General features: G+C 40.8%; 2 protein-coding genes across 2 annotated transcripts in view; one reads left to right on the top strand and one right to left on the bottom strand.

Annotated features, from left to right (window-relative positions):
• NUP188 (nucleoporin 188) overlaps positions 1-22,025 on the bottom strand; it is a 29,277-nt gene extending 7,252 nt beyond the window's left edge. Inside the window, exons 1-33 of the mRNA XM_082492581.1 lie at positions 21,982-22,025; positions 20,033-20,087; positions 19,357-19,430; positions 18,679-18,763; positions 17,908-17,988; positions 17,364-17,408; positions 16,649-16,741; positions 16,387-16,506; positions 15,766-15,977; positions 14,842-14,956; positions 13,867-14,067; positions 13,054-13,143; positions 12,457-12,522; positions 11,809-11,928; positions 11,225-11,351; positions 10,932-11,087; positions 10,452-10,578; positions 9,701-9,788; positions 9,547-9,623; positions 9,285-9,399; positions 8,820-8,940; positions 8,555-8,621; positions 8,007-8,135; positions 6,654-6,787; positions 6,142-6,248; positions 5,117-5,323; positions 4,301-4,470; positions 3,889-3,958; positions 3,172-3,239; positions 2,348-2,543; positions 1,768-1,845; positions 1,326-1,411; positions 763-908 (exon numbers count right to left, since the gene is read on the bottom strand). Of these exons, the coding sequence (XP_082348707.1) occupies positions 763-908; positions 1,326-1,411; positions 1,768-1,845; positions 2,348-2,543; positions 3,172-3,239; positions 3,889-3,958; positions 4,301-4,470; positions 5,117-5,323; positions 6,142-6,248; positions 6,654-6,787; positions 8,007-8,135; positions 8,555-8,621; positions 8,820-8,940; positions 9,285-9,399; positions 9,547-9,623; positions 9,701-9,788; positions 10,452-10,578; positions 10,932-11,087; positions 11,225-11,351; positions 11,809-11,928; positions 12,457-12,522; positions 13,054-13,143; positions 13,867-14,067; positions 14,842-14,956; positions 15,766-15,977; positions 16,387-16,506; positions 16,649-16,741; positions 17,364-17,408; positions 17,908-17,988; positions 18,679-18,763; positions 19,357-19,430; positions 20,033-20,087; positions 21,982-22,007 (3,652 nt within the window). The 5' untranslated portion in view covers positions 22,008-22,025. The remainder of the gene's footprint in view (positions 1-762; positions 909-1,325; positions 1,412-1,767; positions 1,846-2,347; positions 2,544-3,171; positions 3,240-3,888; positions 3,959-4,300; positions 4,471-5,116; positions 5,324-6,141; positions 6,249-6,653; positions 6,788-8,006; positions 8,136-8,554; positions 8,622-8,819; positions 8,941-9,284; positions 9,400-9,546; positions 9,624-9,700; positions 9,789-10,451; positions 10,579-10,931; positions 11,088-11,224; positions 11,352-11,808; positions 11,929-12,456; positions 12,523-13,053; positions 13,144-13,866; positions 14,068-14,841; positions 14,957-15,765; positions 15,978-16,386; positions 16,507-16,648; positions 16,742-17,363; positions 17,409-17,907; positions 17,989-18,678; positions 18,764-19,356; positions 19,431-20,032; positions 20,088-21,981) is intronic.
• A 126-nt stretch (positions 22,026-22,151) lies between these two features.
• Positions 22,152-26,826, top strand: DOLK (dolichol kinase; the record flags this gene model as incomplete). Its single annotated transcript, XM_082492771.1, has 2 exons — positions 22,152-22,169; positions 25,150-26,826. The coding sequence occupies exon 2, from the start codon at positions 25,255-25,257 to the stop codon at positions 26,824-26,826; it is 1,572 nt and encodes a 523-aa protein (XP_082348897.1). The 5' UTR covers positions 22,152-22,169; positions 25,150-25,254.
• Between the last annotated feature and the right edge of the window lie 350 nt (positions 26,827-27,176).

Here is a 27,176-nt window from a genome sequence, read left to right as displayed (position 1 = left end):
CATATAAATACCACATTCTCATCAAAACTATTACAATTAGTTGTACCACCTTTTACCAGCATGACTGGAAACTCAAATTCAACAGCAAAGAAAAACACTTAAAAACAACCCAATCCTCTGCTTTCTATTTATTTCCCAAAATATATGGGTTTGCAGAGGCCAAGCAGTGGGACAAGGACTACACAGAAAGGTAAGCCGATACAATTCTCAACACCACAGTGGCCCTTGTATGTGTGGTACAGAGAAATACTGCCCAGATTCCACTGAGGGTCTTCAGGTGCTACTGCAATGTAAGACACCCTACAACTGATAGGAATGACAACCAGACTAGTTTCTCTGTTTGTAACAAAAAGTACCCTCAGAAGACTTTCTTGTTTATCTCTAACTAGAAATTCATGTCAGAATCTAAGCTCTACAATCACTTTGTGAGACGGCATAACGGGGTTGTCCTCCCACACCTGCTGAGCTATTTTCAAAAACACATGGGAACCCAATCTTGTCTCTATCAAACTGATCAAAATGCAGAGGTTATTGTTGGGGAAAGACATGCAAATACTGTGAATGACAAACCTCATCTCTTTCTAAAACCAGCCTAAACAAGTACCAAAAAAAAGTAGAGAAGTCCCACAGGTTGGTGACTATATTCAGCACCCTTTACTACTACTAACACCACACTTATTTTTATCTGGGAAACACTAGAGTGTTAGGGTGCATTCAGCCATGACAGCTCTGCTCTTGACACTTGTACATACACCACCTCACCTTTCATCTCCTTCATTTGCAGCACAGTGATAAGAGCTGAGAACACTTTGGCTTTGGTTTTCTCCATCATCTGCTGATCTGCCTGTAGTATTCCCTCCAGAATCTGCGTCAAGGAGTTTATGATTTTATCCACAGAACCCAACTCGCTGACAACAAAAAGGGAGAGCTCTTCAGATTAGACAAGATCCCTCAATAAATATATTGGCTTGACTGAGCTGTGTGAATCATAATTTATATGATCCATAGAAATAAAAACAGTTCTTCCAAGTAAAGTTTAAGTCACCACCTGGATCTCACAACAGACATTGCACAGTACAGTGAGAATGCAGGACTGACTATCACAAAAGTTTTTTTTGATGCACTTTTCACCAGCAAGCAGGAAGCCAAACCATTAATATGTTACCACAAGATATTTCAGCAATAACCATTGCCATGACATTTGCCATCCCAAGAGAATTCTATGATAAGGCTTCAGTTTCCTCCCCAAATCACTAAGGGAATCTCACTACAGCAAAACACTTAAACATAATCTCCAAAGTTTTTATATTCAGGACAATACCTACCTCTTCCACTGTTTGAGCAGGATCAGAAGAAGGGTACATAGCATAGACCCCAGCTGCAGACAGGATACTGACATGGGAACTAGAAGCTAAGAAGAAATATTGCAAGAGTTACAGTTGCAATAGTCACATGTAAGAACACTTAAGAAATCCTCAGCCCATTTACCACCACCATACGACCAGGTTTGTTCTTCAGCAACTAGCAGCGTCGAGGGAACCAGTCAGGACCCGCTGCAGGGTCAGCCAGTGATGACAAGAAAAACACATACAAAATAAAGATTTGTAGGAAGCTCATCAATTCAGGGAGAGAGACTTTGTTTCAGCCCAATTTCACAGGATCTAAAAAAAACTTATGATGGCAAGCAGCTGCAGAAATAGACCTCCTCATAGTACAAAGGAGATGAACAACTGCAAAATTAAACAACTGACGGGAAGCAGCACCTACCAAAACTTTGGTCCCATTTAGCACATCCAGAAACAATTGCTGATGAATGGCAGAGTCAGTCAGATGCATTATATCCGCCTAAGATCCACAAAGACAGAGATCAATCAAGCACAACAAAAGATGCACCTTCTTAGCAGTCTAACTTCAATCTATTGTTTTGTTACTTTAAGAATTCTCCAAGTTTTATAGCTGCTGAGTGATGCAGTTTTACAGAAATCACTGAAGTATTACATTAACAGTTGACAAGAAGTCAGCAATGACTGATTTCCCTAATGGTGCATCCCTGCCTCACTTGACTCAGGATTACGCAATTACTTAGAATTGCTATAAAAATGATTTACTACCTCCCTTCTCTGCTCAGACAGACAATATGCTCATTTTGATCAAACAGCAAAACACCACCTACTCTAACCTCTTGCACCACACTCATGCCAAATTGTGTTGTAAGCATGTATACAAGAAAACTGAAAGAAAAAACAGTGAATTCTTCATTACGGCTTAGCTGGCTCCGAGAAGTTGACACTGCATTCTTCAAAATGTTAATTTCAGATTATCATGAAAGATAAGAGGTAGCTCTTACATGGCTAGTAGAGATTATCAGCAGCATCCGCCAGGCTGAGATCAGCATTTGATATTCTGTCATGGAGGCACAGCTGCTACCCTCTGTCTCTGCCACATGACATGCCAGTAACTTCACATATTCTGACCAATAGGCAAAGCGCTTTTTGGTGGAGAAATTCTTCAGCGTGTCTTTCAGGGACTGATCCAGTGAGCCCCTGACCAAATCAAGAGGAGAAGTTATCTTCATTTATTCTTTGGTCAGAAAATATACTTCTTCTGAGATTCAAGTAGGAAAGCCAAGGACACAGCTTACAAATGAAGGTTATTCCACATATTAGACCTGTGCAGGGAATCCCACTTTTTACATCAAATGTGAAGGAAAAACACGATCCCTGAAGAAAATCTATGCATTTTTTTTTTTAAGCAGAGATTTTAGTTAATCATGACTTTTCAACATTAAAAGGCAGTTATGTCCAGAAAAACAAAATGAGAGGGAGAAAACTACTAAAGTGTTATTCAGCAATCACTATAGTAGGTGTACTTAGCTTAGTTTACATTTAGTATTCATAAATACTGTATATCCTCATTCCAGGATACAAGGAAAATACTAACATTCTCACCCACAGGTTGCAGAAGCACTGTAACACCTCTTTCTGCAATTAGTGATTGCAAGAACCTCAAATGTGCATTTGTGATTTGTTTCTAAATCACTCTTCCTCCCACATTTTCACAGGATTACATGTACTTTGTCCCTCAAAGCCTGCATGGTCTATCAAGATTTAACACATACAGTTTAGATAATTAAAAAGTATAGGGATGAAGGAGAGACTAACAAAGACTCACTTGACAACATAGTAGATCTCCAAACAGATGATTTTCATGATTAAGGCACAGGTATCCAAGACACTGAGCTACAAAGACAAAAAAAAACCAAAACCACAAAATCTGAGCACCTAGCTCTGTAGGGTGAGTGGAATTCTGATTTATCCCTACCCATCCACTTGCAGTGACTCATACTCCAGTTTTGCAGGAGACTTGTTTCTCCCACAACAGCAATAGTTATGTCATTTTACTATGGACTGGTGACAATAAGGAAAGAATGCTGTGTTCAAAGCAGCCCTCTGAGTGAGAGCACAGGACTTTCACAATGAAGGGGAAAGCTCCCACAGAAGGGAATGATAACAAGACCCTTACCTATTCCTCTGCGATACTAGTCAGCCTGAGCTATGCGTAAGAAAAAGATGAGTTTCTTTTGCCAAACAGCACATGAGGTATATTACAGGTACACTACAGACAGCATACCTTCCAAAGAGTGTTACCACAGATGCTAGGTAACATCTATTTTTGTTTCATATATGAATAAAGAGCAGAGAATTTCAAAAGATAGTTCATGGCTGTACAGTGTCTGCAAAGCCAGAAAGCATTCACTTAATCTCCTGCCTGTGTTTAAACCACTTGATCATACTTTCTTTTAGAAAACTAGAAGCAGAGGGAAGAGCCACATATATCACTTTTCTGAGAAGTACCTAACTACCTTCATTTTGTTTGGATGCAACTCACCTCTGATGATTCTGAAGGCGGAGGAAGAGTCCCAAAGAGGGGATTGGTTAAATTTTCCCAAAACTTTGGCCTAAAAGATATATACAGAAGTAAAATCAGTTATCTCCACAACACCACAGGCCCAGCAGCACTTTAACTGTTCCTAACTTCATACAAAATATGCTTTGGTAAATACAAGATTATATAGCCTTGTACAAAAGAAACAGAATTAAATATATTTGGTTCTGAACATGCACATACAGGCTTCTCACCTTCTTTCCCGAGAGACTAAGTTCAAAGCCCATACACTGCACACCCTTACCAGGATGCACAAAGACTAAGATGCAAGTGTCCCTGAAAAGTCTGATGAACCAAGGAAAAAGTGTTTTGGAAAAAAGGAAGGAAAATGCATTGTAGGAAAACAACAACTCACTTTGTCCTCAGAACTAGCATGGCGCTATCTCGACGGTCCTGCCACAGAGCATGCAGGAAGGCAATGGCAGCACGATGCAAAAGGGGAGGGCACCAGTACCTCTCCTGTTGTTTGGAGTCTATCAGCTCTAAGACTACTTGGAGGCAACTCCACTCCCCTAAGCTGAATTCCTAAAGCAAAAGAAAACGAGAGAGGTTACATTGCTACAGAACCACTATGTACACACCTATTAAATCAAATGTGCTTGATTCCACTTGCACAATACACAAATAAATCTTGAGTACATGATGCCATCATATATTTTGTGTAAGACTACAAGGAATGTAGTCGTAACACAGGCAAGAAAAAAAATATTTTCAGGGGAATAAAAAAAATGAGCTAAGCTAAGACTTAGCAAGACCAAATGCCTTCAAAAGGTCCCAACCCAAGAAGACCTTGAACTGCAAAGCACCAGAGTGGGTATTCTGGAAAACTGATATTGTCCATTGTACCTCCACCTTCAGCTTTCTCACTGACTGGCCACTGTCAGAATCGAGAGTGGGCCACAGGGATCTTTGGTCTGACCCAGCGGATGTTCTCATGTTAACTCAGTATCTGCCTTGAAACACTGGGGAAAGTTTCTCTTTGGTTACAGGGAAAAGTGAAACTGGAATAGCAGCACATCCACTAACTGCAAGCAGAAGCTGCCTTTATCTTTACATTAAGCACATCAGGTTACATGCAAGGACTATCAGATTTTAGAGACTAGCGCCATAAGACTGCTATGAATGCTACAATAAAACTAGCGAGTCCTTGGACAAATATCTGTTATTCTACCTTTGACCCATCACTGCCATCCTTCACTTCCAAGTTCAGGAACAGCTCAATGAGCCCAGGTTGTGTCTCCACCGCAACTGTGAGGAACTCCAGTATCATGACCTTAATACGCATGTCCTCGATCTTGCTCTGCAGGCGGGTGAGGAAGGCATCACGGATCGCAGCAGCATCACTACCAAGGCAGGCATAAACAGACATGGGAGCAACCTGCAACAGGAAAGAAATGTCAGAAGCAAGAATAACCAAACTCTACAGAATGCTTCTTCTCTATATAAAAGGTGGTTTGCATTTCAAATTGAAACTCCAAAATATTTTTATATTGAATCTATGAACATAAGTGAGGGAACTCAAAAGTAAGTTTTTGTCATTAACCAGGAAGAAACCTGCAAAGTGATCCAGATTTTCATCTTTGGCAATTCTGCTCTATCCCTCACCTATTTCTCAAGGGTTATGACAAAACTGGAAAAGACAAAGAGAAAAACAGTTCTGGAATAATGTTTCTTGAAATAAATAATCCCAGAGCTAGATTTATATGCTTTAATAAAACTGCAAATACATTCTAGGAAGTATAGTAGTCAAAAAAAGTAAGTCCAAAAGGCAAAGTTGAAAGCTCCCAATAAATACTTAATTAGGATTCTCTTCTCTGTAAGATGTAAAAGTTCCAGTTAAAGAGGTGTAGAAATTGTACTTAAGAGTGTGACTTGAGAAAGTTGCTCAAAAAAGTGGAAATAAATCAATTGGAGGTGCAAATACTTTGCAAAAACCACCCCACTCATCTAAAGCCTCTCAGTGAGATGTTGAGTGAATTCAGACACAGCAGAAGATTACATTAAAAAACTAAGGGCCCTTTATGTGTTTTTTAACGTGCTCTAACTTAGAGCTTTCATTCCACACTGCCTTCAACTGACTTGCATTAAGCTCCCTGATACAAAAAAAGTCTGAAGTAATTATCTTGAAAGAATTTCAGTGGTGGCATCAGTCACAAGGGGAGAAGCAAAGGAGCACTTGTGTGAGTCTCATCTTACTGTAGCCAGTCGTTTGAGCAATTGGATGGCCAGGCGTGGAAGTGCAGGGTCATGCTTGTGGTAGATATATTTGGCCAAGACCGCAATAAGATTGTTTCCATGAGCACCTGGAGAGAACACAATTAAAATCAAAGAGAAGAAACTGCAACAAGATATAGCTATTTACTAAATAATGATTTCCATAACAGAAGGTGAGAAGTAGGTTAGTCTTCCAGAAGAACAAGGCATGGGCCCAGCCAGAGATACTAATGGCAGCTCATTTACTATATTCTTTAATTACATCCATCTCATTACAAAGCAGCAAACAACAAGCCACGTTTGCTTAATAGTTCAGAAGCTGTCCCAGAGGAGAAAAATGCCTTAGAGGAGGGAGAATAGGCCTTTTCCATCACTAGAAACCACTTCTTGGAACCCTGAAATCTTAACCACTGTTTGTAATGCGACACACCTTACTATTTGCAAATAACAAAAAAATAGACCTTCCCAGGCTGCCCCCATGGAGAAATACATACCATGCTGAGTAAGTGCCTGTTCTAATGGAGATACCACGCTAGAGGGGGGTTTCAACCGGATGACATTATTGGTAACCGAGAATGCCAGCTTAACTGTTTGGATCAGCAGTTGACCTTGGCCTTGTGACTCATCACTGTGTTTCCAAAAAGAAACCAAAGTAAGTAACTGACATTTATTACTTGTACAACATTGTACTTAAAAGACAACCAACATTTATTACTTGTACAACATTCAAAGAGGAAATTCTATACTCTGTCAGTCAGGAATTATAAGACGTTTTTACTCAGACTGTCATATCACCAAATACAAGCTGCTGAAATACAACCCCCCTAAATCCACAAAAAATATTGTCTACCCAGCCCCAAGTTTCCAACATCAAAAAAAAAGGGACAAATAGCCTGACAGCCAGTAATCACTTTTTTTACCCTTTTGAGGATACAGAGATTTAAAACGTGTTAAGACAAAAGGAAAACCATTTACAGAACCAATCTCACTGAAATTACAGTGTACCAAAACTGGATGAAGATATAAAACTGGTTCCAAGTCTCATATTTTCCTAAGATCTTCCTTATCAGATAAACATTCTGAAGAGACATTAAAGCTAAAAACGTTTCTCAAACAGGTCTCACTTTCTCCTTAACAAGTTTGGATTCCCTTCCAGACTTGTTTTGAAAGAAAAAAATGGCAGACTTTCTCAGAAACAACCTGCTAGCAAGTTAAGCAGGCTATGTGTAAAGTAGAGTTGGCCAAGAAAAGAGAACAAAGAAAAGGAGAGAGATTCAACCATAGCTAAAGAAAAAGATTCAAGCCTCAGTGGAAGTCATGTAAGGAAGTTAAGGCGCTCAACACTGGAGATGTCTTCAATACTTCCAGAGTACTTCAAGCTGCTTTCAGAACCACCCTGAAAAGACTGATCATCTCCCTAAGTGCTTCCAAAATTACAGTTCAGGCTTTATTACAATTTATTCATGTGCATAGCTGCCCTTGAACTCTGGTGTTACTTGAAGACACACAACTTCTAACATTTGCTGTAATCTTCTTGCTTCCAATTCACTCATTCAAACTTATAAATTGCATTCAAGGGAATTCTTTATTTAAAAAAACGTAACTGCTAGCAAATGTTAAACAACTGAACACGTTCACACCCACCGGCATGCTCCAAATGTCATTTAGAAATAGAAAACAAACAACTGCATGAAATGGATAGTGTACAGCAAAGTACACAGATCTGGAACAAGGCTTTTTCCTCCAAACCATACAAGGCAGGCTGTCATGCAATCAATTAAAGCTACATTTCAAATATTATCATTTGCTTCTTTTCTCACATTACTGAAATGAAATACACCACTCACCTACTAGACTGGGAGGCCATCACCATATCAATAGTGTCCACACCAATTCCCATGATGTTAATGACAGCTTGCCCTGCTTCAGTGTTGGCCAGGCTGAAGATGCACAAAGACTGAAGGCTGGGGGCATTGCTGTGAGACACGGACACAGGACATCATCACCAGCAGCACTTGCAGTATCTTCCCACCTAGCACTTAGAAAACTACCACAAAGTAACCTCTATACACCCCCACTAACCCCTACTTTATTTTCCCTTCTGTTTTGTTCAGAGTTGATACGCCAAATAAGAAAGCAGATGGTAGTCTGTCCCAGGAAATCTATTTACTGGTTTCTCTTTCTTCACAAGGTGTTCTAAAAAACAATGTCCCTAATTTTTTTCTACCCTTCCTGTACTCAGTAACACTGAGAAGAACTGAAACCAGCACTACACAACCATGCCAGTTTATTCCTAGTCATATACATTCAAAAACTGAATCAAAAAGATAGCAACAGAGCCTTCCTGCACTGTAAGCCAGGCTAGTCCAGATCTGAAATCCATCACCTGTCTTACCTGCTACGAGGATCCATTTCAGGGCATAAATTCAGTATAGCATGGATCAGCTGCAGAATAAGGCATCCTGAAACAGAGATGAAATGGACTACTTAGTTTTCAGGAACATCTGTTGCCTAGTTCCTAGTATTTTCAGACAAATCACAGCTACTAGAAAAGGTATGATAAAAAAAGAGTAAAAATTCACATGTCCTCTATGAGAAGACACGTGATGATTCTTTTTATCCCCTCCTGCTCCTTCTCTCCCCACCCCCAATATCCTTACCAATTTTCTCTCTCACTCCATGAGAGTTATAACGCCATTTGTGGTAATTAGGTAACATCTCCTTTAGGACAAACACAATGCAAGGCACAAGTCCTTGGCTCTGGGTGCTACCAAGTTGTCCCTGCGAGAAACAGAAATGTTATTGTTCCCCCTCCAGTTAAAAGGACAAGACACCTTTTGTGGTAAGATGCCATGTGTCTTTAAAGTGTGAGAAAACTATTGAGCATGGGGACATAGATATACAAGTGACTTCTATTCTTTTGTAGATCAGATGAATCGAAACACTTTTTTGAAAGAATCAGACTACAGAGAAAGCACAAACAGTAGCGTGGAAGAGAGCGTCAACCAACAATTACTCAGAGACCCGTTCGTTGCACAGGGGATCTCAGACACAGCTGTATTTCACTTTCCTATTACAACAGCCTACAGCTGACTTCACATGCAGACCATTCCAGAAACACTCACCCGGACAAGAGTTGTGATCAGGTTCAGGAAGGAGACGGTAACACTGTACTCGCCTTGAGGCTGTTCTATGCTCATCAATAGGTTTCCATAGCCCCCAGCATTCATTCCCTCTGCACTGTGAAATAAGGAAGAGGGTTTATTACATGAATAGCAGGATTCTGACGAGAGAGAGATGTCAGATGCACAGATTTCACACTGGCAAAAAGTTCTTATGACAGGTTATGAATAGGCTATGAAAAAGGGGCTGGGGTATCATGAATACCTCATCATGTGATTCATACTGGACACTGGATTGGCAACAAATGGTAAGAACCCTGTATGGCGAAGGTCAGTCCAAACCTGCAAGAGAAAAAGTACAGATATTTCCTCTCATTCACATTCTACTAGTTCTCAAACCCAGAAGGTCATTTCCTCACCTTGGCTGGCATCCGAACAGCCAGTACTGTCAAACAATTGACACAAGAAGCAATAACATCCACAGGGGGGGAGATCACAGTTGTTAGCCTAGGAAAAAGAAATATTATGCATAAAAAGCACTGCCATCTGTGGTCTAGCCCATATACTGTTATTTTGATCAAAAAAAGCTTCTCTCTCACTGAAGTACAAAAATATAAATTATACTCAAGTATACCTAACCAGGTAAATACAGACACGAGAGTCTGCACTTTCAGTCTAGACTTGCCGCCTCCCCCTCATACCTGAGTCAGATCAATTTACTGCAAGAGGCAAAGCTGGCAAGACAGCAGACTGTCACAGTGAAAAATAATTATGCAGCAGAACATCAATTCCCAGGCAGTTAACACTGAGAGAAGAGTTAGTAAGTACAACTGTGTTAACACTTGGAAGTTACTGCTCTAATATGTTTAATATGTTTTATTCCCCTTTCATGTAAAAATAGCTACCAATAAAAAATACCTTTAAATGGATAAAATTGCACAACATTCAGGAAAGAAGTGGAAGAGGGGCCATTCTGCTGCATCAAAGCATTAAACAGTGCGTAGCCAGAACAATCTTGAGAACTGAACACCAGTCTCTGGGGAAGTTCAAGCACTGAGACACACTTCTTGCAAAGCTCTTGGCAAAATTCATAATTAGCCATTCTCCCAGATCATTGTAAGTCCTCAGGTGCTTCCGCTGTTAGTCACGTCATGCCAGTCAGTGACTTACCTCTGCAGGAGCATGTAGATTCGTGACGTAATTGGCAGAAGGCAATCTGCTATCGATACATCAGTGCTAATGACTTTATGAACCAGATCAATTATTGGCTTGACCCTCTGGCAATGCTGAATCACATCTGGGTAAAGAAAACTAACACTAGAATGCAAAATCATACTTAAGCAGTAATCAAAACTGGAACAATGCACATTAATCTTACCACACTTCCCCATGATCGCTCCCCATATCAAAAAACATTTATTTTATTTATCCCAACTTTTCCCTCATCTATAATTTATCTCATTTCACTACATGCTTTTTGCAGTGAATTTTACAGTATTATTACAATAATTAAAAAAAAAAAAAAACAGGTTTCTGGGGAAGTATTCCACGCTCTTTCAAAAGTACTAAGAGCTGTTCAATCCATTAACCTCAAATTGATAACAAATAACAATTATTTATTCTCCTTTATACTCCCCCAGCCTATCTCACCTGCTGTTGATACAACATGGAGCAGCATTTCAATCTCACAGGTAAACAGTGTCCAGCTGCTGTAGGAGTACTCCCATCGTACCAAATAAGCCCGATCATCCAGCATCACTTGGCCCACTGTTCCCTGAGGTATCCGCAGATTTGTTTGACCTAGTCCTAAAGATCGAAGAAGCATGTGAAATAAAGTCACAAATTTACCCATGAGTTAGAAGCCAGATAAAAAATTAAGTTCCCCAAAGCATTTCGAAAAGAAAGGCTTCAGTGCAGTTTCATTACCAGTGCAGTTTCATTACCAAGAGGATAGAGGAGCTTTGGAGCCTGTCTTCGCCAAAGCGTGCCATCTTCATGAGAGATCACATCAGGAGGTTTATGCTTGTACAGTTCAATATAGAAGGACATTTTATCCAGGAAACTGTATACCTGCATACAGAGAGAGCTTAAACAATACAGCTGAAGAGCCAGACCTTCTTAAAAATTAATCAACCAGTCATTTCCAGGATTAGGTAAGTTTTCTTGATGTGGACAATATCCTTCTAATGTGTCAACCCTACCAAAACATTATTAGACAGCCCACATGTCTCATCTAATGAATCAGAAACTTCTTATCAGTAAAGTAAAACGTCAAAAATTAGGCAGTATCTTAATCTTCAGCCATTAGAATTTAAAAGTTTTCTAAAAGAAAACTGCCAGACAACAGTGTCCTGCAACAGCACAGGACTAAAATTGTTCTTTGACAAAAGCTTAATGTCTGTTATCTAAGATTGCAACTGAGATAACCATATGTAACGGAAAGAAAGGATCACACAGCATTATCACATAGCATGTTATCCCTGTCTTACAATAAATCAACTCCTGAACAACAAGAGAGACCCTCTACCTTTTTTGCAGTAGATTTATCAGACACAAGAGCTTGGAGCAGCTGAAGGAGAGGAGTAAGAAGATGGGGGAACATCCCACACACACTGTCCAGGACAATACCCAGACCTGCAGTAGGTTCCTGGTAGTGGAAACAGAAAACAAATGTCGTATTACTAAAAAGAAATGCTAAAGTGGTCTCAGTATAGCACAAGGATACAGTTCCTTTTTAAGTTGTACATTTAACATTAATCATGCACAAAAATATCACTCCAGTCCTTGCACAGACTATAGCATGAGGCAGTGTGCAAGTATGAGGCAGGAAGTAAGACTATAACACATTACATATCACCCTAATTCTGTGACAACAGAAAAATAAGCATGATGCTTTTGCCAGCAGTTAGTTCAATCCTTGCAGCCCCAGCCCTGGTTTAAACTATCACCTATATTAAAACTTGTTCCAGTATCCTTCAAGAGTAAAGCCAAGGCTGTACCTAAAAGGCAGGAAAGGGCAAAAATAAATCAAAGATAGATATAAATGAACACTAGCTCTGCAGGCCCTCCTAGAAACTAACTAAATACAATCAGTCTGTTCCTTTCCTAAAAGGGGATATTTTATCATGTTTTAGTTATAAGGAAGGTAGGTCAAAGAAGTTGCCAACACACTCACCGTCTTCCAGAAGAGCTGAGGAATGCTGGAAGCTGCCAGAACTTCACATGCAGCATCAATTATATCCTTCAAAGGAAGAGAGGATGGAGAAAATAAAAGTTACGTTACACTGGGTGATTTCACCCCAACCAAGTTCTGCCATGTCTTTGGAATTTAAGTTTCCATGTTACCATCCAAGAGGTATCTACTTCCTCTAGTCAAACAGAAAGAAACACCCAACACACCCAAACCCAGAACACAACTAAAGCCATGCTCCTTATCATAAATGGACCAGCCAGGACAAATATGTGCACTATATATGCAAAGGGCTATAGGACTCTTCTCAAACTTGGAAATGAAGTATATATTATTTCCATTGCTTTGGAAATAATACATCAACAATTAGTTTCACATCCATACGACTTCAAGTGCAAGATATACTCTTTCATTATTAATCAGCCAGTCAGCAGAGGTGTTTACTAAGTTTGCGTTGTGTAAATGCAGTAGGAAAAACAGCAAATCACTCTTTTAGATCTAAGTCACATAAAGTTTGTAGTCTCAAATGCAGGATTACAATTTAACAAAAGTAATCAGCACCAGTTATGACAAGATGCTTACCTGCTGATTGCCCAACGTATGTAATTCCAGTGACGTCAGGACAAAGGAAAGAAGTCCATAAATACACATACAAGCTGTGCTGGCAGTACACTGGAAAGAAAGAATACACAAGGCCATTATAGGAAACACTATGAATTACAGAACGTACTGTAACTATACTCAATCTGCTTTACAAACTGAGTAACTGCCTTCTTCATACATCCTTGCTGCAGTCACCAGAGGGGGAGTAAAGCAGGAAGCAGTCATTAGTTAAGCTCCACATTAACATCAAATATTTCACTGAAATGGGAAGTCTGGCCACTACCATTATTAGAAATGCCTTCCAAACATCCAAAAAAAAGCAGCACTCAGCGTTCATAGACATTAAAAGGATTTGCTTTCACTGGTTTCTGCCTACAAAGTAGTTTACTCTCATACACAGTATTGTGTAATGAAACCATATACAGAGAACAGCGCAGAGATAAATCATCTAATATTCAAGATCCACAATGGCAAGCACACTTATGGAGGCAAATCAAACATGATTAAATACAGTCTATTCTGCTCAAGAGATGTAGTTCCTCAACTTACAAAAGCTTTTTTTTTTTTTTTTTAAACTCTTTGGGCATAAAAATCTGTTTCATTTCAACTTGATTTCTGATCTTCACCGGAAGAAGGTAAGATGATAAAACAAGCTTTACTGCATACTCTGCTTAAAACCCAGTTTAGTTTGAAAGAACATCGGATGAAAATCATCCGCTTCCCATCATACCTTCACATCAGTAGCAGCTAAAAACCTTCAAGTGCTTACATATATAATTATAAGAAACTCACATTCTTCCCCCCACTGCTTAGCGATCGCAGAAGCTTTGTCAGATACTGGAAAACATTCAGCTGGATAGCAGTGCTGCCCATTCTTCTGATAATGTTTGTTGACTCCTCTGGATTTACAGTGTGGCGGAGAAGAGCCCAGGCCAAAAGCACCGGAGCATGATGTGAGACATCCCCTAACTGCAGCAGCTGATTGTCCATCTCCTGCGCAGAGACAAGACAAAAGCAAAATAGGTGAGATCTTCTGAAAGAAGCTCATACTCAGCAAGCATATAGCTGATTGTGTCTTCTTGCTAACAGTCGCCTTTCCCTTGCAGATAATTATTTCAAACATGCAACCGAACAAATCATATACTTGCAGCCTCGGTCTGTTTTTCTGTGTGGTTTACTGACTTATAGTTGGTCTAACCTCAGATGTTCTCTGTCCTAAAAACACTGACACTAAAAATCTTTTGGTTTGTTCCCTTCTGCAAACTTCACAATGCCTTTTTTTTTGTATACATCTTTCTTTAGAGAAAGGCCCAGGATAACCAAGGAAATAGGGGGAGAGGAATTAATTTCATAGCATCACAGAATAGTTTGGGTTGGAAGGGACCTTAAAGATCATCTTGTTCCAACCCCCTGCCATGGGCAGGGACACCTCCCACTTGACCAAGTTACTCAAAGCCCCATCCAACCTGGCCTTGAACACCTCCAGGGATGGGGCAGCCACAGCTTCTCTGGGCAACCTGGGCCAGGGGCTCACCACCCTCACAGTAAGAATTTCTTCCTAATATCTAATCTAAATCTACCGTCTTTCAGTTTAAATTTTGTTCTTATTTGCTACGGAATGTTATGTGGATGCTAGTTCCTACACCTGGTCAACAAACCCAAGGATCAGAAACATACAGACATAATCTCTGAACAGCACTGCTTCAGTAATCACAGTACATTCTGTATTGTTAGGCCTGATCAGGGTTTACTCTGCCAGTGCTTTACCTGGTGGATGCGCTCATTGTTAGCTAACTTGTGCTCCTCTGTCCTGTCATCCAAAGCACGCTCATGGAGGGAGTCAATTTCCATGCCTTCCACCAGAATAAGAGCACTAAAGTAGCTACAAGCAGGAAAAGAATAAAAACAAGTAGATCAGAAACTTTGTTTAAGATTTAGGGGGGGGGAGCATGATGTTAAATTATAAGTGGTCAAAAAACAACCTTGAGTTTGCTTTTGTTCATCTGTTCTTTGAAACAATAAGAAATTATATGAAATTAACAGTAGGTAATCCAAATTTTGTCTTGAAATGCTAGTATATGACAGATTACAATCTTTGTAACTACTATTTCTGGTTTGTCTGGAACAGACAAAAAAGGGTCACTGAAATTTGAAGATAGCTTTTCCACCTTTGTAACTCTCTGCCACCTGGCAGGATTTTCATTCCCCCTGGCTGCAGCTCGAGTTATGTCCCATGCAGCCAAATGAAGACATTACTGCCATTTGTAAGCAGACCCATAATAGCTTGAACTGAGGCAGCATGGTTAACAACACACATCAGAGAGGAAGCTCTAGCCTCCATGCAGGCAGCAACCAGATTACCAGCACAGGATTGTTAGGATGCAATTTCACTTTACCACTGGACCATCTAAGGAGTGGCACTGTGTCTTCATTGCCATTCTTACCAGAGGCAAGATTATATACTAGCTTAAAGCTAGTATATGGATACCTCTGTACTTTGCAATCATAACTTTATTTTGCCACAAACCTTCACTGTGACCAGAAAAGCTATTTTGCCTTCACCACAATAAGCTTAGCTTGAAATATTGGTGATCTTAATAGGCAGCAGCAAGAGTGATAAATGTTTTTTTTCCCCCAAGGAAAACAATTGTCTTGCTCTGTACTGCCTTCAAAAATATACATGATACTTACCCAATACGATCCACCAGGTGATCCATGCTCTCTTCTACCAAATGTCTGTTGGTTTGTCTAGTGCCAAATCCCTGTTCTTTGAACATCTTTGCAAATGCCAGAAGCTCATCAGGTGCCATTTCAAAGTATGCATAGTAGAGGAAGATGACTTCCAGGAGCATGGACTGTTCACGGAGGCATTGCACAAACCAACGGGAAACCTGACGTTCTGTCTGCACAAGGAAAAGTTGTACCATCATATGCCGAAGCACAGGTCAGTCAAAGCACTGACCGAGAAGTGTTGAAGCATTTCAACAGCTTGTGTAACCAGCGGTTTTTATCAATGGCAAGGAAAGCCACTGTAAACACAGAGTGTGCTGATGCAGAGAGATTATGAACAACTACACTTAAATGGATCTGTTAGCCTAGGGCTATCGATGGATTTATTACAAGGAACAGTATGTTCCATGCAACTCTGTTTTTGAGCAAAAGTGTGTTCTGTTAGAGACAAAACAAATTTTAGGTCTCTTGGACCAGGAGAAACATCCTTTTTAACTACATTTGTACATAAACATTTTCCAATACACTGCATATAAGGAAAGACTTTATAAGTTTAATAAATAACAGCAAGAAACAAAATACCATGAGATTTCCATGTGTTTCCCATGTAGGAGCTTCTGCTTTGTACAGAGCTTCAAACTGTTTCCGGTAATTAGGAACTAGTTCCTTGTCCAACTTTTCAACACACTGGAAATACTGTGCCTTAAATAAACAAATAAATTAATTAACTTCTTACACACACACTCACGTGTCTTTTACAATCACAAGCGGACAATTACTACACAACTTACATACTTAGCCTATTTCAATGACATCACATCCAGGAAAATGTTCCTGTACTCACTGTGTAAGGGTGCCTCTCATCCTGAAAATAGGTGAGTAGGTGGAGGACACAGCGCAGGATGCAGATCCTCTCTTCGTAGTAATAGTCAGCAAGCTGTGAATATATAGCGTTATTGATATCAGTCTCCTGTAGGGTCCAATTCCCATACACTTTCCTCTCCCATACACTGCCAAGGACTTCATCACAAGAATATATAGTGCTCAAACATTACTACAGATGGAGTTTCAACTAAGCAGTTTTTAAGTTATCTGAAAAAAAAAAACGTAATTAACTTTACACAACTCAATAAAACATGCCTATAGGGACATGTCTATAATTACACTTCTAAGTGAGAAAACTTGGAAAAGGAAGAACAGAAAGACAGAAATGATCTCTCATTCCTCATCCCTATTATCCTTTGTCAGATATGATCATCAGGCTCCATTTCAGAGTTGTCACTTCAGACAGTAACACATAAACTTATGAGCTTTGCAAAACATGGAAGTGTACGTCTGCCCAGCTAAATTCCCTGATTTTAAGCCTAAAATTTCCTTTCTGTAGCAACATTGTGCAAATCTTTATGCACATCCCTCTATTTCAGAAGCATCTTCTAAAAATCTGTTCTTTACATGAAGGAATAGTTCAATTATTCCAAGATTTTCTGGATCCATAGAAATAAAGTTTGTTCTCTGTCAAAAGATCTTTTCAACAGAAAATACAAATGGAAATGACTAACCTTCAGCATCAGAGCCTGACTCTGCCTTTCATCCTGAAGAACCGTCTGTAAGTAAAACACAACAAAATAAAGAACGATCTACTGCAGAAATACCTATTGACAAAATACATATTCACAAAAAACAGACGGAAATGAAGAAAAGATATTTTTTCTTTCAATTTCTTTTGGAAAGACAAATTCCAAAAGTACAAAGCCAAAACACTCATTTGTAACTACATATTTGTTCTTCATCTCCACTTACTCTCCTTCACAAATCTACAGCTTTCCTGTATTCCTGCAATAGAGAGGAGTGTCCCTGCAGAGAGTCCCAATATAGGAGAGCCCCTGCAGAGAGATCCAAGCAGGAAGAGGTACTAGAAGGTTAGGCCTGGATATCTGCCATCACATTTCCTTAAAGTGGCACCTGAGCATTGTAAATTCAGAGAAAAGCTACAAAGTTATTTCCAAATCAGAACTCGGACTCACATGTGACCATACGCATCAACAAACTACTGGTACTAAGGAAAGATGTGGAGTAAATAGAACATAAATGGGAGCTATGCACCTTCAGGGAGTCCCTTGTTCCTCTGTAATCCTCTTGAAGATAACACTGTAACAACTGCACACTCTGTTCTTCATCCAAACCCTGAAAAAAAGAGAGATGCTCTGAAATGAATAAAAGGCAACTGAATTCATTAAAGATGAAGATTCTCTCCAAATATTCAGGCAGTTCTTCTCTTCAAAACAAGTAATTTCCAAAATATGCCAAAATAATTTTTTTTTGCATCAGGCAGATGCTTGCTTTAGTCAGCACTTTTGTTTAAAGCAAAATACATAAGCTTTGACGTCACTCAGATGTAGCCAGTTTAACTTCAGCAAAAGTAGTATAACAGTGATTTTTAAAAAAAGGAACCAACACCAGCCACCAAATTCCAACTTCTGGCTTGAAGGAACATAATCTTGCAGGTAAACCAACAGTATTTTCAAACATGGCAACTCATTTAAGGGACATCAGTTTTTAGCTGAGCAGCTTCAGACGTCTTGAAAGAACCCAAGAATGACCAAAAGCAGGTGACTGCTTCTGAAAAGCAAGGCCCTTTGCAGCAGGAGGGGGTGTTAACCAGGAAAACCAAGACACCTCAAGGTCAGTAATCACTTTTAAAAATTTTTACCTACAGCCCCAACATGTACTTCTAACATCCTTTAGACTATTTTGAACCGAAAGGAATTTACGTTTGCATTCAACATCAAGAAGCTTACTTAAATAACAGAATCTCAATTACAATGCATTCTAATTGCAGGGATAAAAAATAATCTGAATAGCACCTTCACTCACCAAAAACTTGCTGACCCTTAGACCCAACTCTTTTAGTGGAGCAGCTACATCTTTATCAGCTTTTATTTTTTCTGCGGAAGTTGTACTAAAGAAAAAGAAACTTTAGTCATGAAAAATACAGCAACCCCAAGCAATGAACTAGAGGCTTAATTTCAAAGTTTTCACAGTTTTATCAGTTTAAACTGAACATTTGCTTTTTCCTCAATGGCCTTTCAATGTTTCATATAACAATATTCTGTAATCTTCCCACCAGACAAAACTTAACATCGTTCACAATTATTACTATAATAAATGCAGGCTATATTCATTCCACCTTCTCCAATAAGGGAATCTGCATTATCTTTCTGGGATGACTGAGTGTCAAGAGGAGTCACTTCTCCACAGGCTGCACACTTGCACATCATCACTGCAGCTCAGCAGAGGCAAGGGTTAAGAACCACCTAACGTAAGTAATGACAGTGGAAACTGTTGTTACTTCTTTCTGGTCTGTATCTGATGCGCAAAAGTGTTACGAGGATTAAGTATTTTCTCTTAATATTTCTCTTCTGAAATCTCAAGTCATGCAAAAGAATAAAAATCTATTTTTATGTAATCAGAGAGAAATACTCAACATGCTCCTCTACTTACTAGGAGACCTCATTTTAGAGATTAATTTCTAAAATCAGGCAATTACTATACCTTGGCGGTTTGTAGTATGAAAGTCCCTCTAACAATCTCTGCCAGTGCTTGTTCAATTCTGCTGCAATCTGTGCCTGAAAAAAGAACCAAATACTAGTCAACAGATTCCTCAACGTACACTGCTGAGTATCAGATTTGTTAAATTTAAGCAAAGCAAAGAAATTCCACCACCACAAAGAGACAGGAACAACACAAGACAAGCATCTATGATTCAGACCGATTCAAGGTGCATATTTTATGAGAAAGCTCGTTGCCTTGCCTAATCATGGGAAGGGAGAGGAAATAGAAGGCAATGGACTAGGTTCAGAAACATTTGGATTTCCAACCTCTGGGCAAATTCTTGAAAGCACGGGCTCCGTCACAGAAAATAAGGAAGCAGGCTGTACCACTCATGAATACCCCAGGCCAGCCAGTCTAGAAAGTAGCACTTGTGTCCGCTCCAGAAAGGGAACCACCTTTTCACATACACCCTTCCAGGTAGTTCATGAAGCAGCTATAAACAAGGAGTGGAAGAATGAACACGTAGCGGAGACAGAGGAACAAAAATCGCACTGAGGAAGAGGGAAAAGCAGCAAAACATATTTTCACTAATATTCAAACAGATGTACAAATGATATATTTGGCCATGGAGTCCATTCAGTGATGGGCAAACCTGCTTAGCAAGACATGGACTTACTGGTTCTCTTAAAGCTGATCTGCCCAGAAGAATTGTCCACAATTCTCTGCTGCTCCTGTATACGGGGGAAAAGGTGGAGAGTATTTTAATGATGACCGCTATTTTAGGCTTCCATTTCGCTTACACCTTTTCAAACCTTCAATTAAGTCAGAGCAGATCACACTACAATATTAGGAAACTGATTTAAGGAACATCGGTTTTTAGCTGACCAGTTTCAGATGTCCTGGAAGAACCCAGGAAAGACCCAAAGATGATGACAATTGATATAGCAAGACTTGCAAACTCATATCAAAGAAGTATCACGTATATATCAGTTTATTATCTCAATTTGATTTTGCTAATTGGATGTTTGAAGTTAGTAAAAAGAAACCTAATGAAAGTATAGAGCAATATTTTATTCAGTTACATTCAATGCTCTCCTCCAAATTCTTCCATAACAGTTTCATCCTTCACTCTAAGTGGAACATAAAACTGGGTGAAGTGAAAAATTGCAACACCTTTACATAAGGTAGAATGATTTGCCACAGGCCCTCAGAACATTTATCCTTGGCTTCTTGTTTCAACGTGAGAACTCTGTAGAAAAGCCAATCTGTGCTATAAGGTATTACAGATCAAATCCTGACCCTAGCATACGCATCCAGAAAAATGAGTCTCCCTACAACAGCTCTGAAAAAGCACATTAGCCAAAAAGAATATTTCAAGAATTTAGACACGTACTGACTTGATAGCAACATAATACAAATCAGGAGTTAAACACCACAGCTCCCTATGCAAAGACTGTCTACAAAAGCAAGAACGTTCATTAACTTATTTTTAGAACAGCATCATCAAAACGGCAGTGAAAGTCATCTGTAACTTCAGACACAAGGTGCCACTTAAATGATAAGACCTATTATCTCCAGTACACCTATCAACATAATTTCTACCTCCTCATTCCTCGATAGCTAAGTGTCCCTCCCTGTGTATACGCTAACGAACCTCCCCATGACTTGGTTGGCAACCAGCTGTGGGTGCAACCTCTCTCCAGCCCACACAGAGCACCAAATGGCCACAGAATTTTACCAAGAAAAGAAATGCTTTGTAGAACTGAGCACCAGCCTCGCAGAGCCAACCCTTCTGCTTTCCATTCCCTCCTAAGCTCTTCTGTGAGTAAAACAGACCACAGTTTGTTGCAAGTTCATTAATTAGACTCCAAGACAGCTAAGGAAGGAAAGCTCTCTTTATGCAACCACATGTAACAGTGGTGTTCTTGTCCCCATTAAGGCTTGTAGATATTAATTTAATAAAAATTAGACATCTAGGAACACTCTGGAGTCTGAAAATATTACAGTAAGTGTCAAAAAAACGTGCTCAGCACAAATGAAAGCACCGATCTAAAGTAACCACTGAACCTGGCATTCATTGAATAGCTTCCTTTGTACCTCTCCCGCACCTCTCTTTTGACTTTTATATTTGCAAAGAGCTGTCCAAAAGGTGAAAAAACACCCCTTGAATGCTCTGCTCCTCACGAGAGCAGCCCTGGGCCTGACGAGACGCCGCCAAGAAGTCGCGACTTCGGCTTCGCAAAAGCAACACCTTTCCAATAGTTCTATTTAGCATTTCACCCTTTACAATACGACAAAATTAAAAAGAAACAACCACAAAAACCACTAAAAAGTCACTACTAACACCGACATTTGGCTGCCTAGCGGCTCCCCGCTGGGTGCCTCAGTGAGGGACGGGGCAGGGCCTCGCTGCGCGCGCGGAGGGCGGGGCCAGGCCGGCGCGGGCCCCGCTGCCGTTAACTCTCCCTCCGCCAGCGCTGCCCCCTCCGCCCCCCTCCCGGCGGACCCCTCTCCCCACCTCCCGCCCCGCGGAGGGGGGGGCCGCACGCAGCGAGGGACGGGGCCGACCCCACCTTCCCTCCCCCCTAAGCCCCCACCAGAGCTACCGCCACCCCGTCCCCGCACCTCGCGCACAGCCCGCCCGCCGCCATCTTCGCTCCCCTCTCACGTGACCCGCCGCGCGGAGTCGTCCCCGCCTCCTCCCCGGCGCCGGCGTCACGTGGTGGGGGCCGCCGCTCCGCCTCCGGCCCGCTTCTCCGGCGGGTTGGGGTCATGTGACAGGCGGCAGCACCAAGATGGCGGCGTCCTGTGAGGTGGGTCCGCGCTCGGCTCCCGGCTGGCGGGAGGGGGGAGGGTGTTGGTCAGGGAAGGCCGCGGCCCCTCGGCGGGAACCGGAGCTCACCCCGGCAGAGCCTCCGAGACCTTCCAGGGACTGTTGCGGCCGCCATTCCCGCTGTGGCTGAGGGGGAGAGGAGGCGCAGGGCGGTGGGGAAGGACGGAGGGAGGGGACCCGGCAGCGCTGCGGAGGTGCTGCAGCGGGGCGAGGGCTACCGGGCGTTTGGGAGCACGTCAGCGGGAAGCGTCCCAGCCCGGAGCAGCCGGGATGCAGATCACGAAACGGGCATAAAACGGGGGCGATGGGTCCCGTTGGGCGGCAGCGCTGAGGGGCTTCCCGTTACCTGCAAGAAGGTGTGGAGAAGGGAATTGCAGCAGGCACAAGAAAATGAAATAATTCAGCAGTGAGATAAGTCATGTGGCAAATTTGCAGGCCAGCGGCTTTCCGAGCTGCTGCATTACAGTAGGAGACCTGTGCTTCATACAGTGAAATTCCTCCCTGTCTCACAGCCCGGCTGGCACGCTGCCTGCTGGGGGAAGCTGTCATGGGTCGTTATCGATGCAAGAGCTGGGTTGCAACCTTAAAATTGTGAGACTGAGTGAGAGGTCTTTTTCAATCTTTGGTTAGTATGGTATTTGCCCTGCCCCTTGTCAAATAAGCCTTAAGCTTTCCCCTCCCCTGCGCTCAGAAACAACAAGGAGTGGGACGCCAAAACCATTACTGGTCATAGGTAGATATTACCCATGTCTGTTCTGTTTTATTGACTATATGATTAATTATCTTCCTGTTCTGTTTAAAAATGAATTGTGATGGCAAAAAGATGACAGTTGGCCTGTTTTAGCTGTATAGCAACAGTAAATGTAATGAATTTGTTTGGCAATGAAGTATTTCAGGCTATACGAAGAAGGATGCCAAAAAGCAATTTATTAATAATTAAGAGTTTTCAGTACAAAGTCATAAATACATAAATGCTCCAGACCCACAGCATAAGGGAGTTTGACAGTACAAACTTTGATAGTTACGCAGTAATATTACTACTGAGATCTCCATCAGCATTATAATCTGGTGCCACCATTTAACACTGGATGGAAACCCAAAGCAGAACTTTAAATAAACTTCTGGCTTTCCATGAGGGGGCTAATGTAGGTATTAGTAATGAGCCTGGAGGAGCAGAATTTAATAAGAGTTTACTGCTAATCAGCTTAAGGGTGGGCCAGAAAGGATGTAGCAATTCAAAGTTTCAGCTGGAGATATCTTATCCAGCAGGGATACATACAACTGGATCAGCCGTTCTATTGACAACAAATACAGAAACTGATACTTTCAAAGTGCCCAAGAGGTGCCAGTACAATGGCATAGGCTTACGTATGGCTAAGACAAAATATCAAATTACAGATAAGAAGAAATAAAGATTGCCAGAAAGCAGTAAATGCTGGTGAGAATTTCGTAACGTTGTGAATGCCCACAACACTTCAAAGAAGATATGATATGATTTAACCTAATGGAGTCATTATGTGCATTGCTGATTATCTCGACTATTTATCTTGTAGTCCAAAAGTTTAAAGCAAAGTTTAGTTTGCAATACAGTGGTCACTGGCTGCGAGCCTTGATTCAGAGAAGGTGAAGTGCTGTAAAAGCAGTAAGTGTGAGTAAGACAAGGGAGTGAGGGGATATAGAAAACAATGACAGGTTTAGATCATGATCAGGAATGTTTACTTAATTCTTGAAGAATTTGAGGAAAATAGTGCATGCCAGAGGTTAGTTAAACAAATCACTTATAAAGTAATGATGTATTTTTTGAGATGAGACTTCTTAATATTTGTCTAGTGTCATTAATGACTGACTAACATTAAAATATTTCACTTATTGATAAGCAATCTGGAGTCTGTAAAATAGGAGTGTGGGGTTCTCACTTGGAAAATGGGAATCGAGATAGCTGACAGGGGGAAGAGACTGTGCCATGGATTAAAGAGAAAGGAAGCCAATACCTTTCTTTAAAAATAATTTACTCTCATATGAAGCTGTATAATAGTTAAATCACATGGCTACAACACATCCTAGAGTTAAACAGAACATTGCTAATATGTCAAGATGGACTAGAAGCATATTTTAGAATAGATATCTTTGTAACAAATATGACCCAGCAGTGCTGTCAGAGCAAAACAAATTAAGCTGCTTAATACTAAGGATGTGATGAACATCCTTTCACGGCTACAGGCAAGATGAGGTCTGTTCAGTTTGGTTTTCTGTGCTCAGCTCTCCAGCTTAGCTTATCTTGACAGTTCTGGTAATAGATCAAAATCAGATAAAGTATACCATTTGACAGGGGGTTTTTTGGTTTTGTTTTTTTTTAAAATGATTGTGATGTTTTCTTTCCTACTTCTATTTTAAATACTATGTAGCATTATAAAACAGCTGCTGCAGTAGTGGAAGTATTCAATCATAACACCAGTAACAGAAGGAGAGAGGTACGTAGGGGATTTTGCACAGCAGTGGGAGGAGAAATATTTAATAAAAGGAGGAACATCCTGTAAAAATACAGTGAAAACCACATACAACATTAGGTTCTAAAATTAACTTTAAACTTTTAAATTAACTATATTTCAAATTCACACCATCACAATGAAGCCTTCTGGGAAGATTTATGGCATGTTCTGCTTCACATTTCAATTCAAAGATGCTACAACAGAAATATTTAAAACGGTATCTGAACACCCCAGTATTCAGTGGTTCGTTTCTGTCACTGCAGGCTGACTTCTGATTCTCAGAGGGGGATAACAGTTTTGGCTGATCCATTACCTCACTGGTTTTAATTTTTTTTTTTATTCACCAGTGTGTTGACATTAACAATTGGCTGTCTCTTCAAATTGAGCTTAAGAATTAAACAGCTGTGCAGAACCTTTAGCTTTTCTATAGTAATTGCTTTAATTGTTTGCTGTTTTCTTTTTTTTTAATAGGAATTGCAGTAGCATGAAAGCGAATTCTTCGTAATGGACAACTATTGAGCACATTGGGACTCCCAAGAAAGATTTTGAAAGCTTGAGCCACGTTGGAGTGGAATCATGTTAAACAAACCAGTGCTGGTGGAATCCCTGATCGTGTTTGTCATCGTTCTCTTTGTGCACGCAGTGGTGTGGGACCGGTACTCCTGGTGCGCCGTCGCTCTCGCCGTCCAGGCTTTTTACGTCCAATTCAAATGGGACCGTCTGCTCCAGCTGGGTGGGGCTGTATTCCAGTTCCGTACAGCGGCAAACAGTGGCCTCCTGCCAGCTAGCATGGTCATCCCGTTGTTGGGGATAGTGATGAAGGAGAGGTGCAAGTCTGCCGGCATTGTGTACTTTGAACGTTTTGGCATAGTTGTAGCTTCCACTGGCATGCTGGTTGCTCTATTTCTGTCTGTAATAGCGGTTGGCGTCACAAAACCTGTGCCAACCAACACCTGCATACTTACTGGTATTGCTGGCAGTATCATTATCTATACCATGAAGCACTCCTTGACTGTTTCAGAAGTGATAGAGGTCCTAGAAGTGCTGTTAATTTTTGTCTACCTCAGTATGATCTTGCTGTACTTGTTGCCTCGATGTTTTACTCCTGGAGAAGCTTTGCTAGTTCTCGGAGGTATAAGTTTTGTTCTCAATCAGCTCATTAAACGCTCACTGAATGTAATCGAGGGTAGAGGTGATCCCATAGACTTTTTCCTTCTGGTGGCAGTTGTTGGAGTTGTTCTTCTTGGGCTTTTTTTCACTGTGCTCTTCATTTTCATGGATTCGGGTACATGGATCTCCTCCATGTTTTTCCACATGATGACAGCAGTGCTAGGCTTAGGGGTCATCATGCCTTGGCTTTACCGACTGATCCAGAGGAACCCTTTGTTCTGGCTACTGCAGTTTCTGTTTCAGACACAGACAAGAGTTTACCTTCTTGTATATTGGACCTTTTTGGCTGCTTCAGCATGCGGCGTAGTTTTCTACCAGAACGCTAAGAGATCATCTGAATCTAAAAAACACCAGGCCTCAACTATAACCAGGAAATATTTCCATTTCATTGTTGTAGCTACTTATGTTCCTGGACTAATCTATGACCGCCAGCTTCTCTACGTTGCTGCAGTACTGTGTCTGGCAGTATTTATCATCTTAGAGTATATTCGGTACTTCAGGATCAAACCATTTGGCCAAACCCTTAGGCATTTGCTGTCTCTTTTCTTGGATGAAAGAGACAGTGGACCTCTAATCTTGACTCATATTTATCTCCTCCTTGGCATGTCCCTCCCAGTATGGTTGTTCCCCAGACCTTGTGCTCCCAAAGGTACCTTGTCTGGGGCAGGAGCACTGGTCCCCTACTCTGGGGTACTGGCAGTAGGGGTAGGAGACACCATTGCCTCTGTTTTTGGTAGTACAATGGGGGAAATCAAATGGCCAGGAACAAAGAAGACCTTTGAAGGGACAATGACAGCTATATTTGCTCAGATCATTGCTGTGGCTCTTATTCTGATCTTTGACAGCAGCGTGAATCTGAACTCCAGCTATGCCTGGATTCTGGCATCTGTGAGTTTAGTTTCTCTGTTGGAAGCTTATACTACCCAAATTGATAATCTGTTGTTGCCTCTCTACCTCCAGATAATGTTTATGGCTTAGAAGCACTTCCAGGAACAGAGGTTTCTCCCTTTCTAGAGAAAAGTGGTAATAGAATATGCACTGTAATGAGAACTCAAAGCTGATCAAAACACTGCTTTTGGTACCGCAGATAAAATTGTTAAAAACAGAAATGAAAGAGACCTATTTAAAATAAAGGTTTGTTTTGGTCGTGTTTTCCCCCCCTATTTAAAACAGCATGAGTTAATTTATGTTCTCGCAAGAACACAAATGTAACTTGTAAATTGGATTATTAAATACAAATGCTATTTTTGTGTCTCTTCTGGGTGCTCAGAGGTAGAGGAAGAAGAGGTAAGTCAATGAGGAAAAAAAAAAAAGCAGACCTCTTGGAT

Source organism: Vanellus vanellus, assembly GCF_965231255.1.
Source record: "Vanellus vanellus genome assembly, chromosome: 18".
In the NCBI taxonomy this organism is placed as follows: Eukaryota; Metazoa; Chordata; class Aves; order Charadriiformes; family Charadriidae; genus Vanellus; species Vanellus vanellus.
Note: the sequence above shows the minus strand (reverse complement) of the source record. Positions and strands in the feature narration are given on the sequence as shown.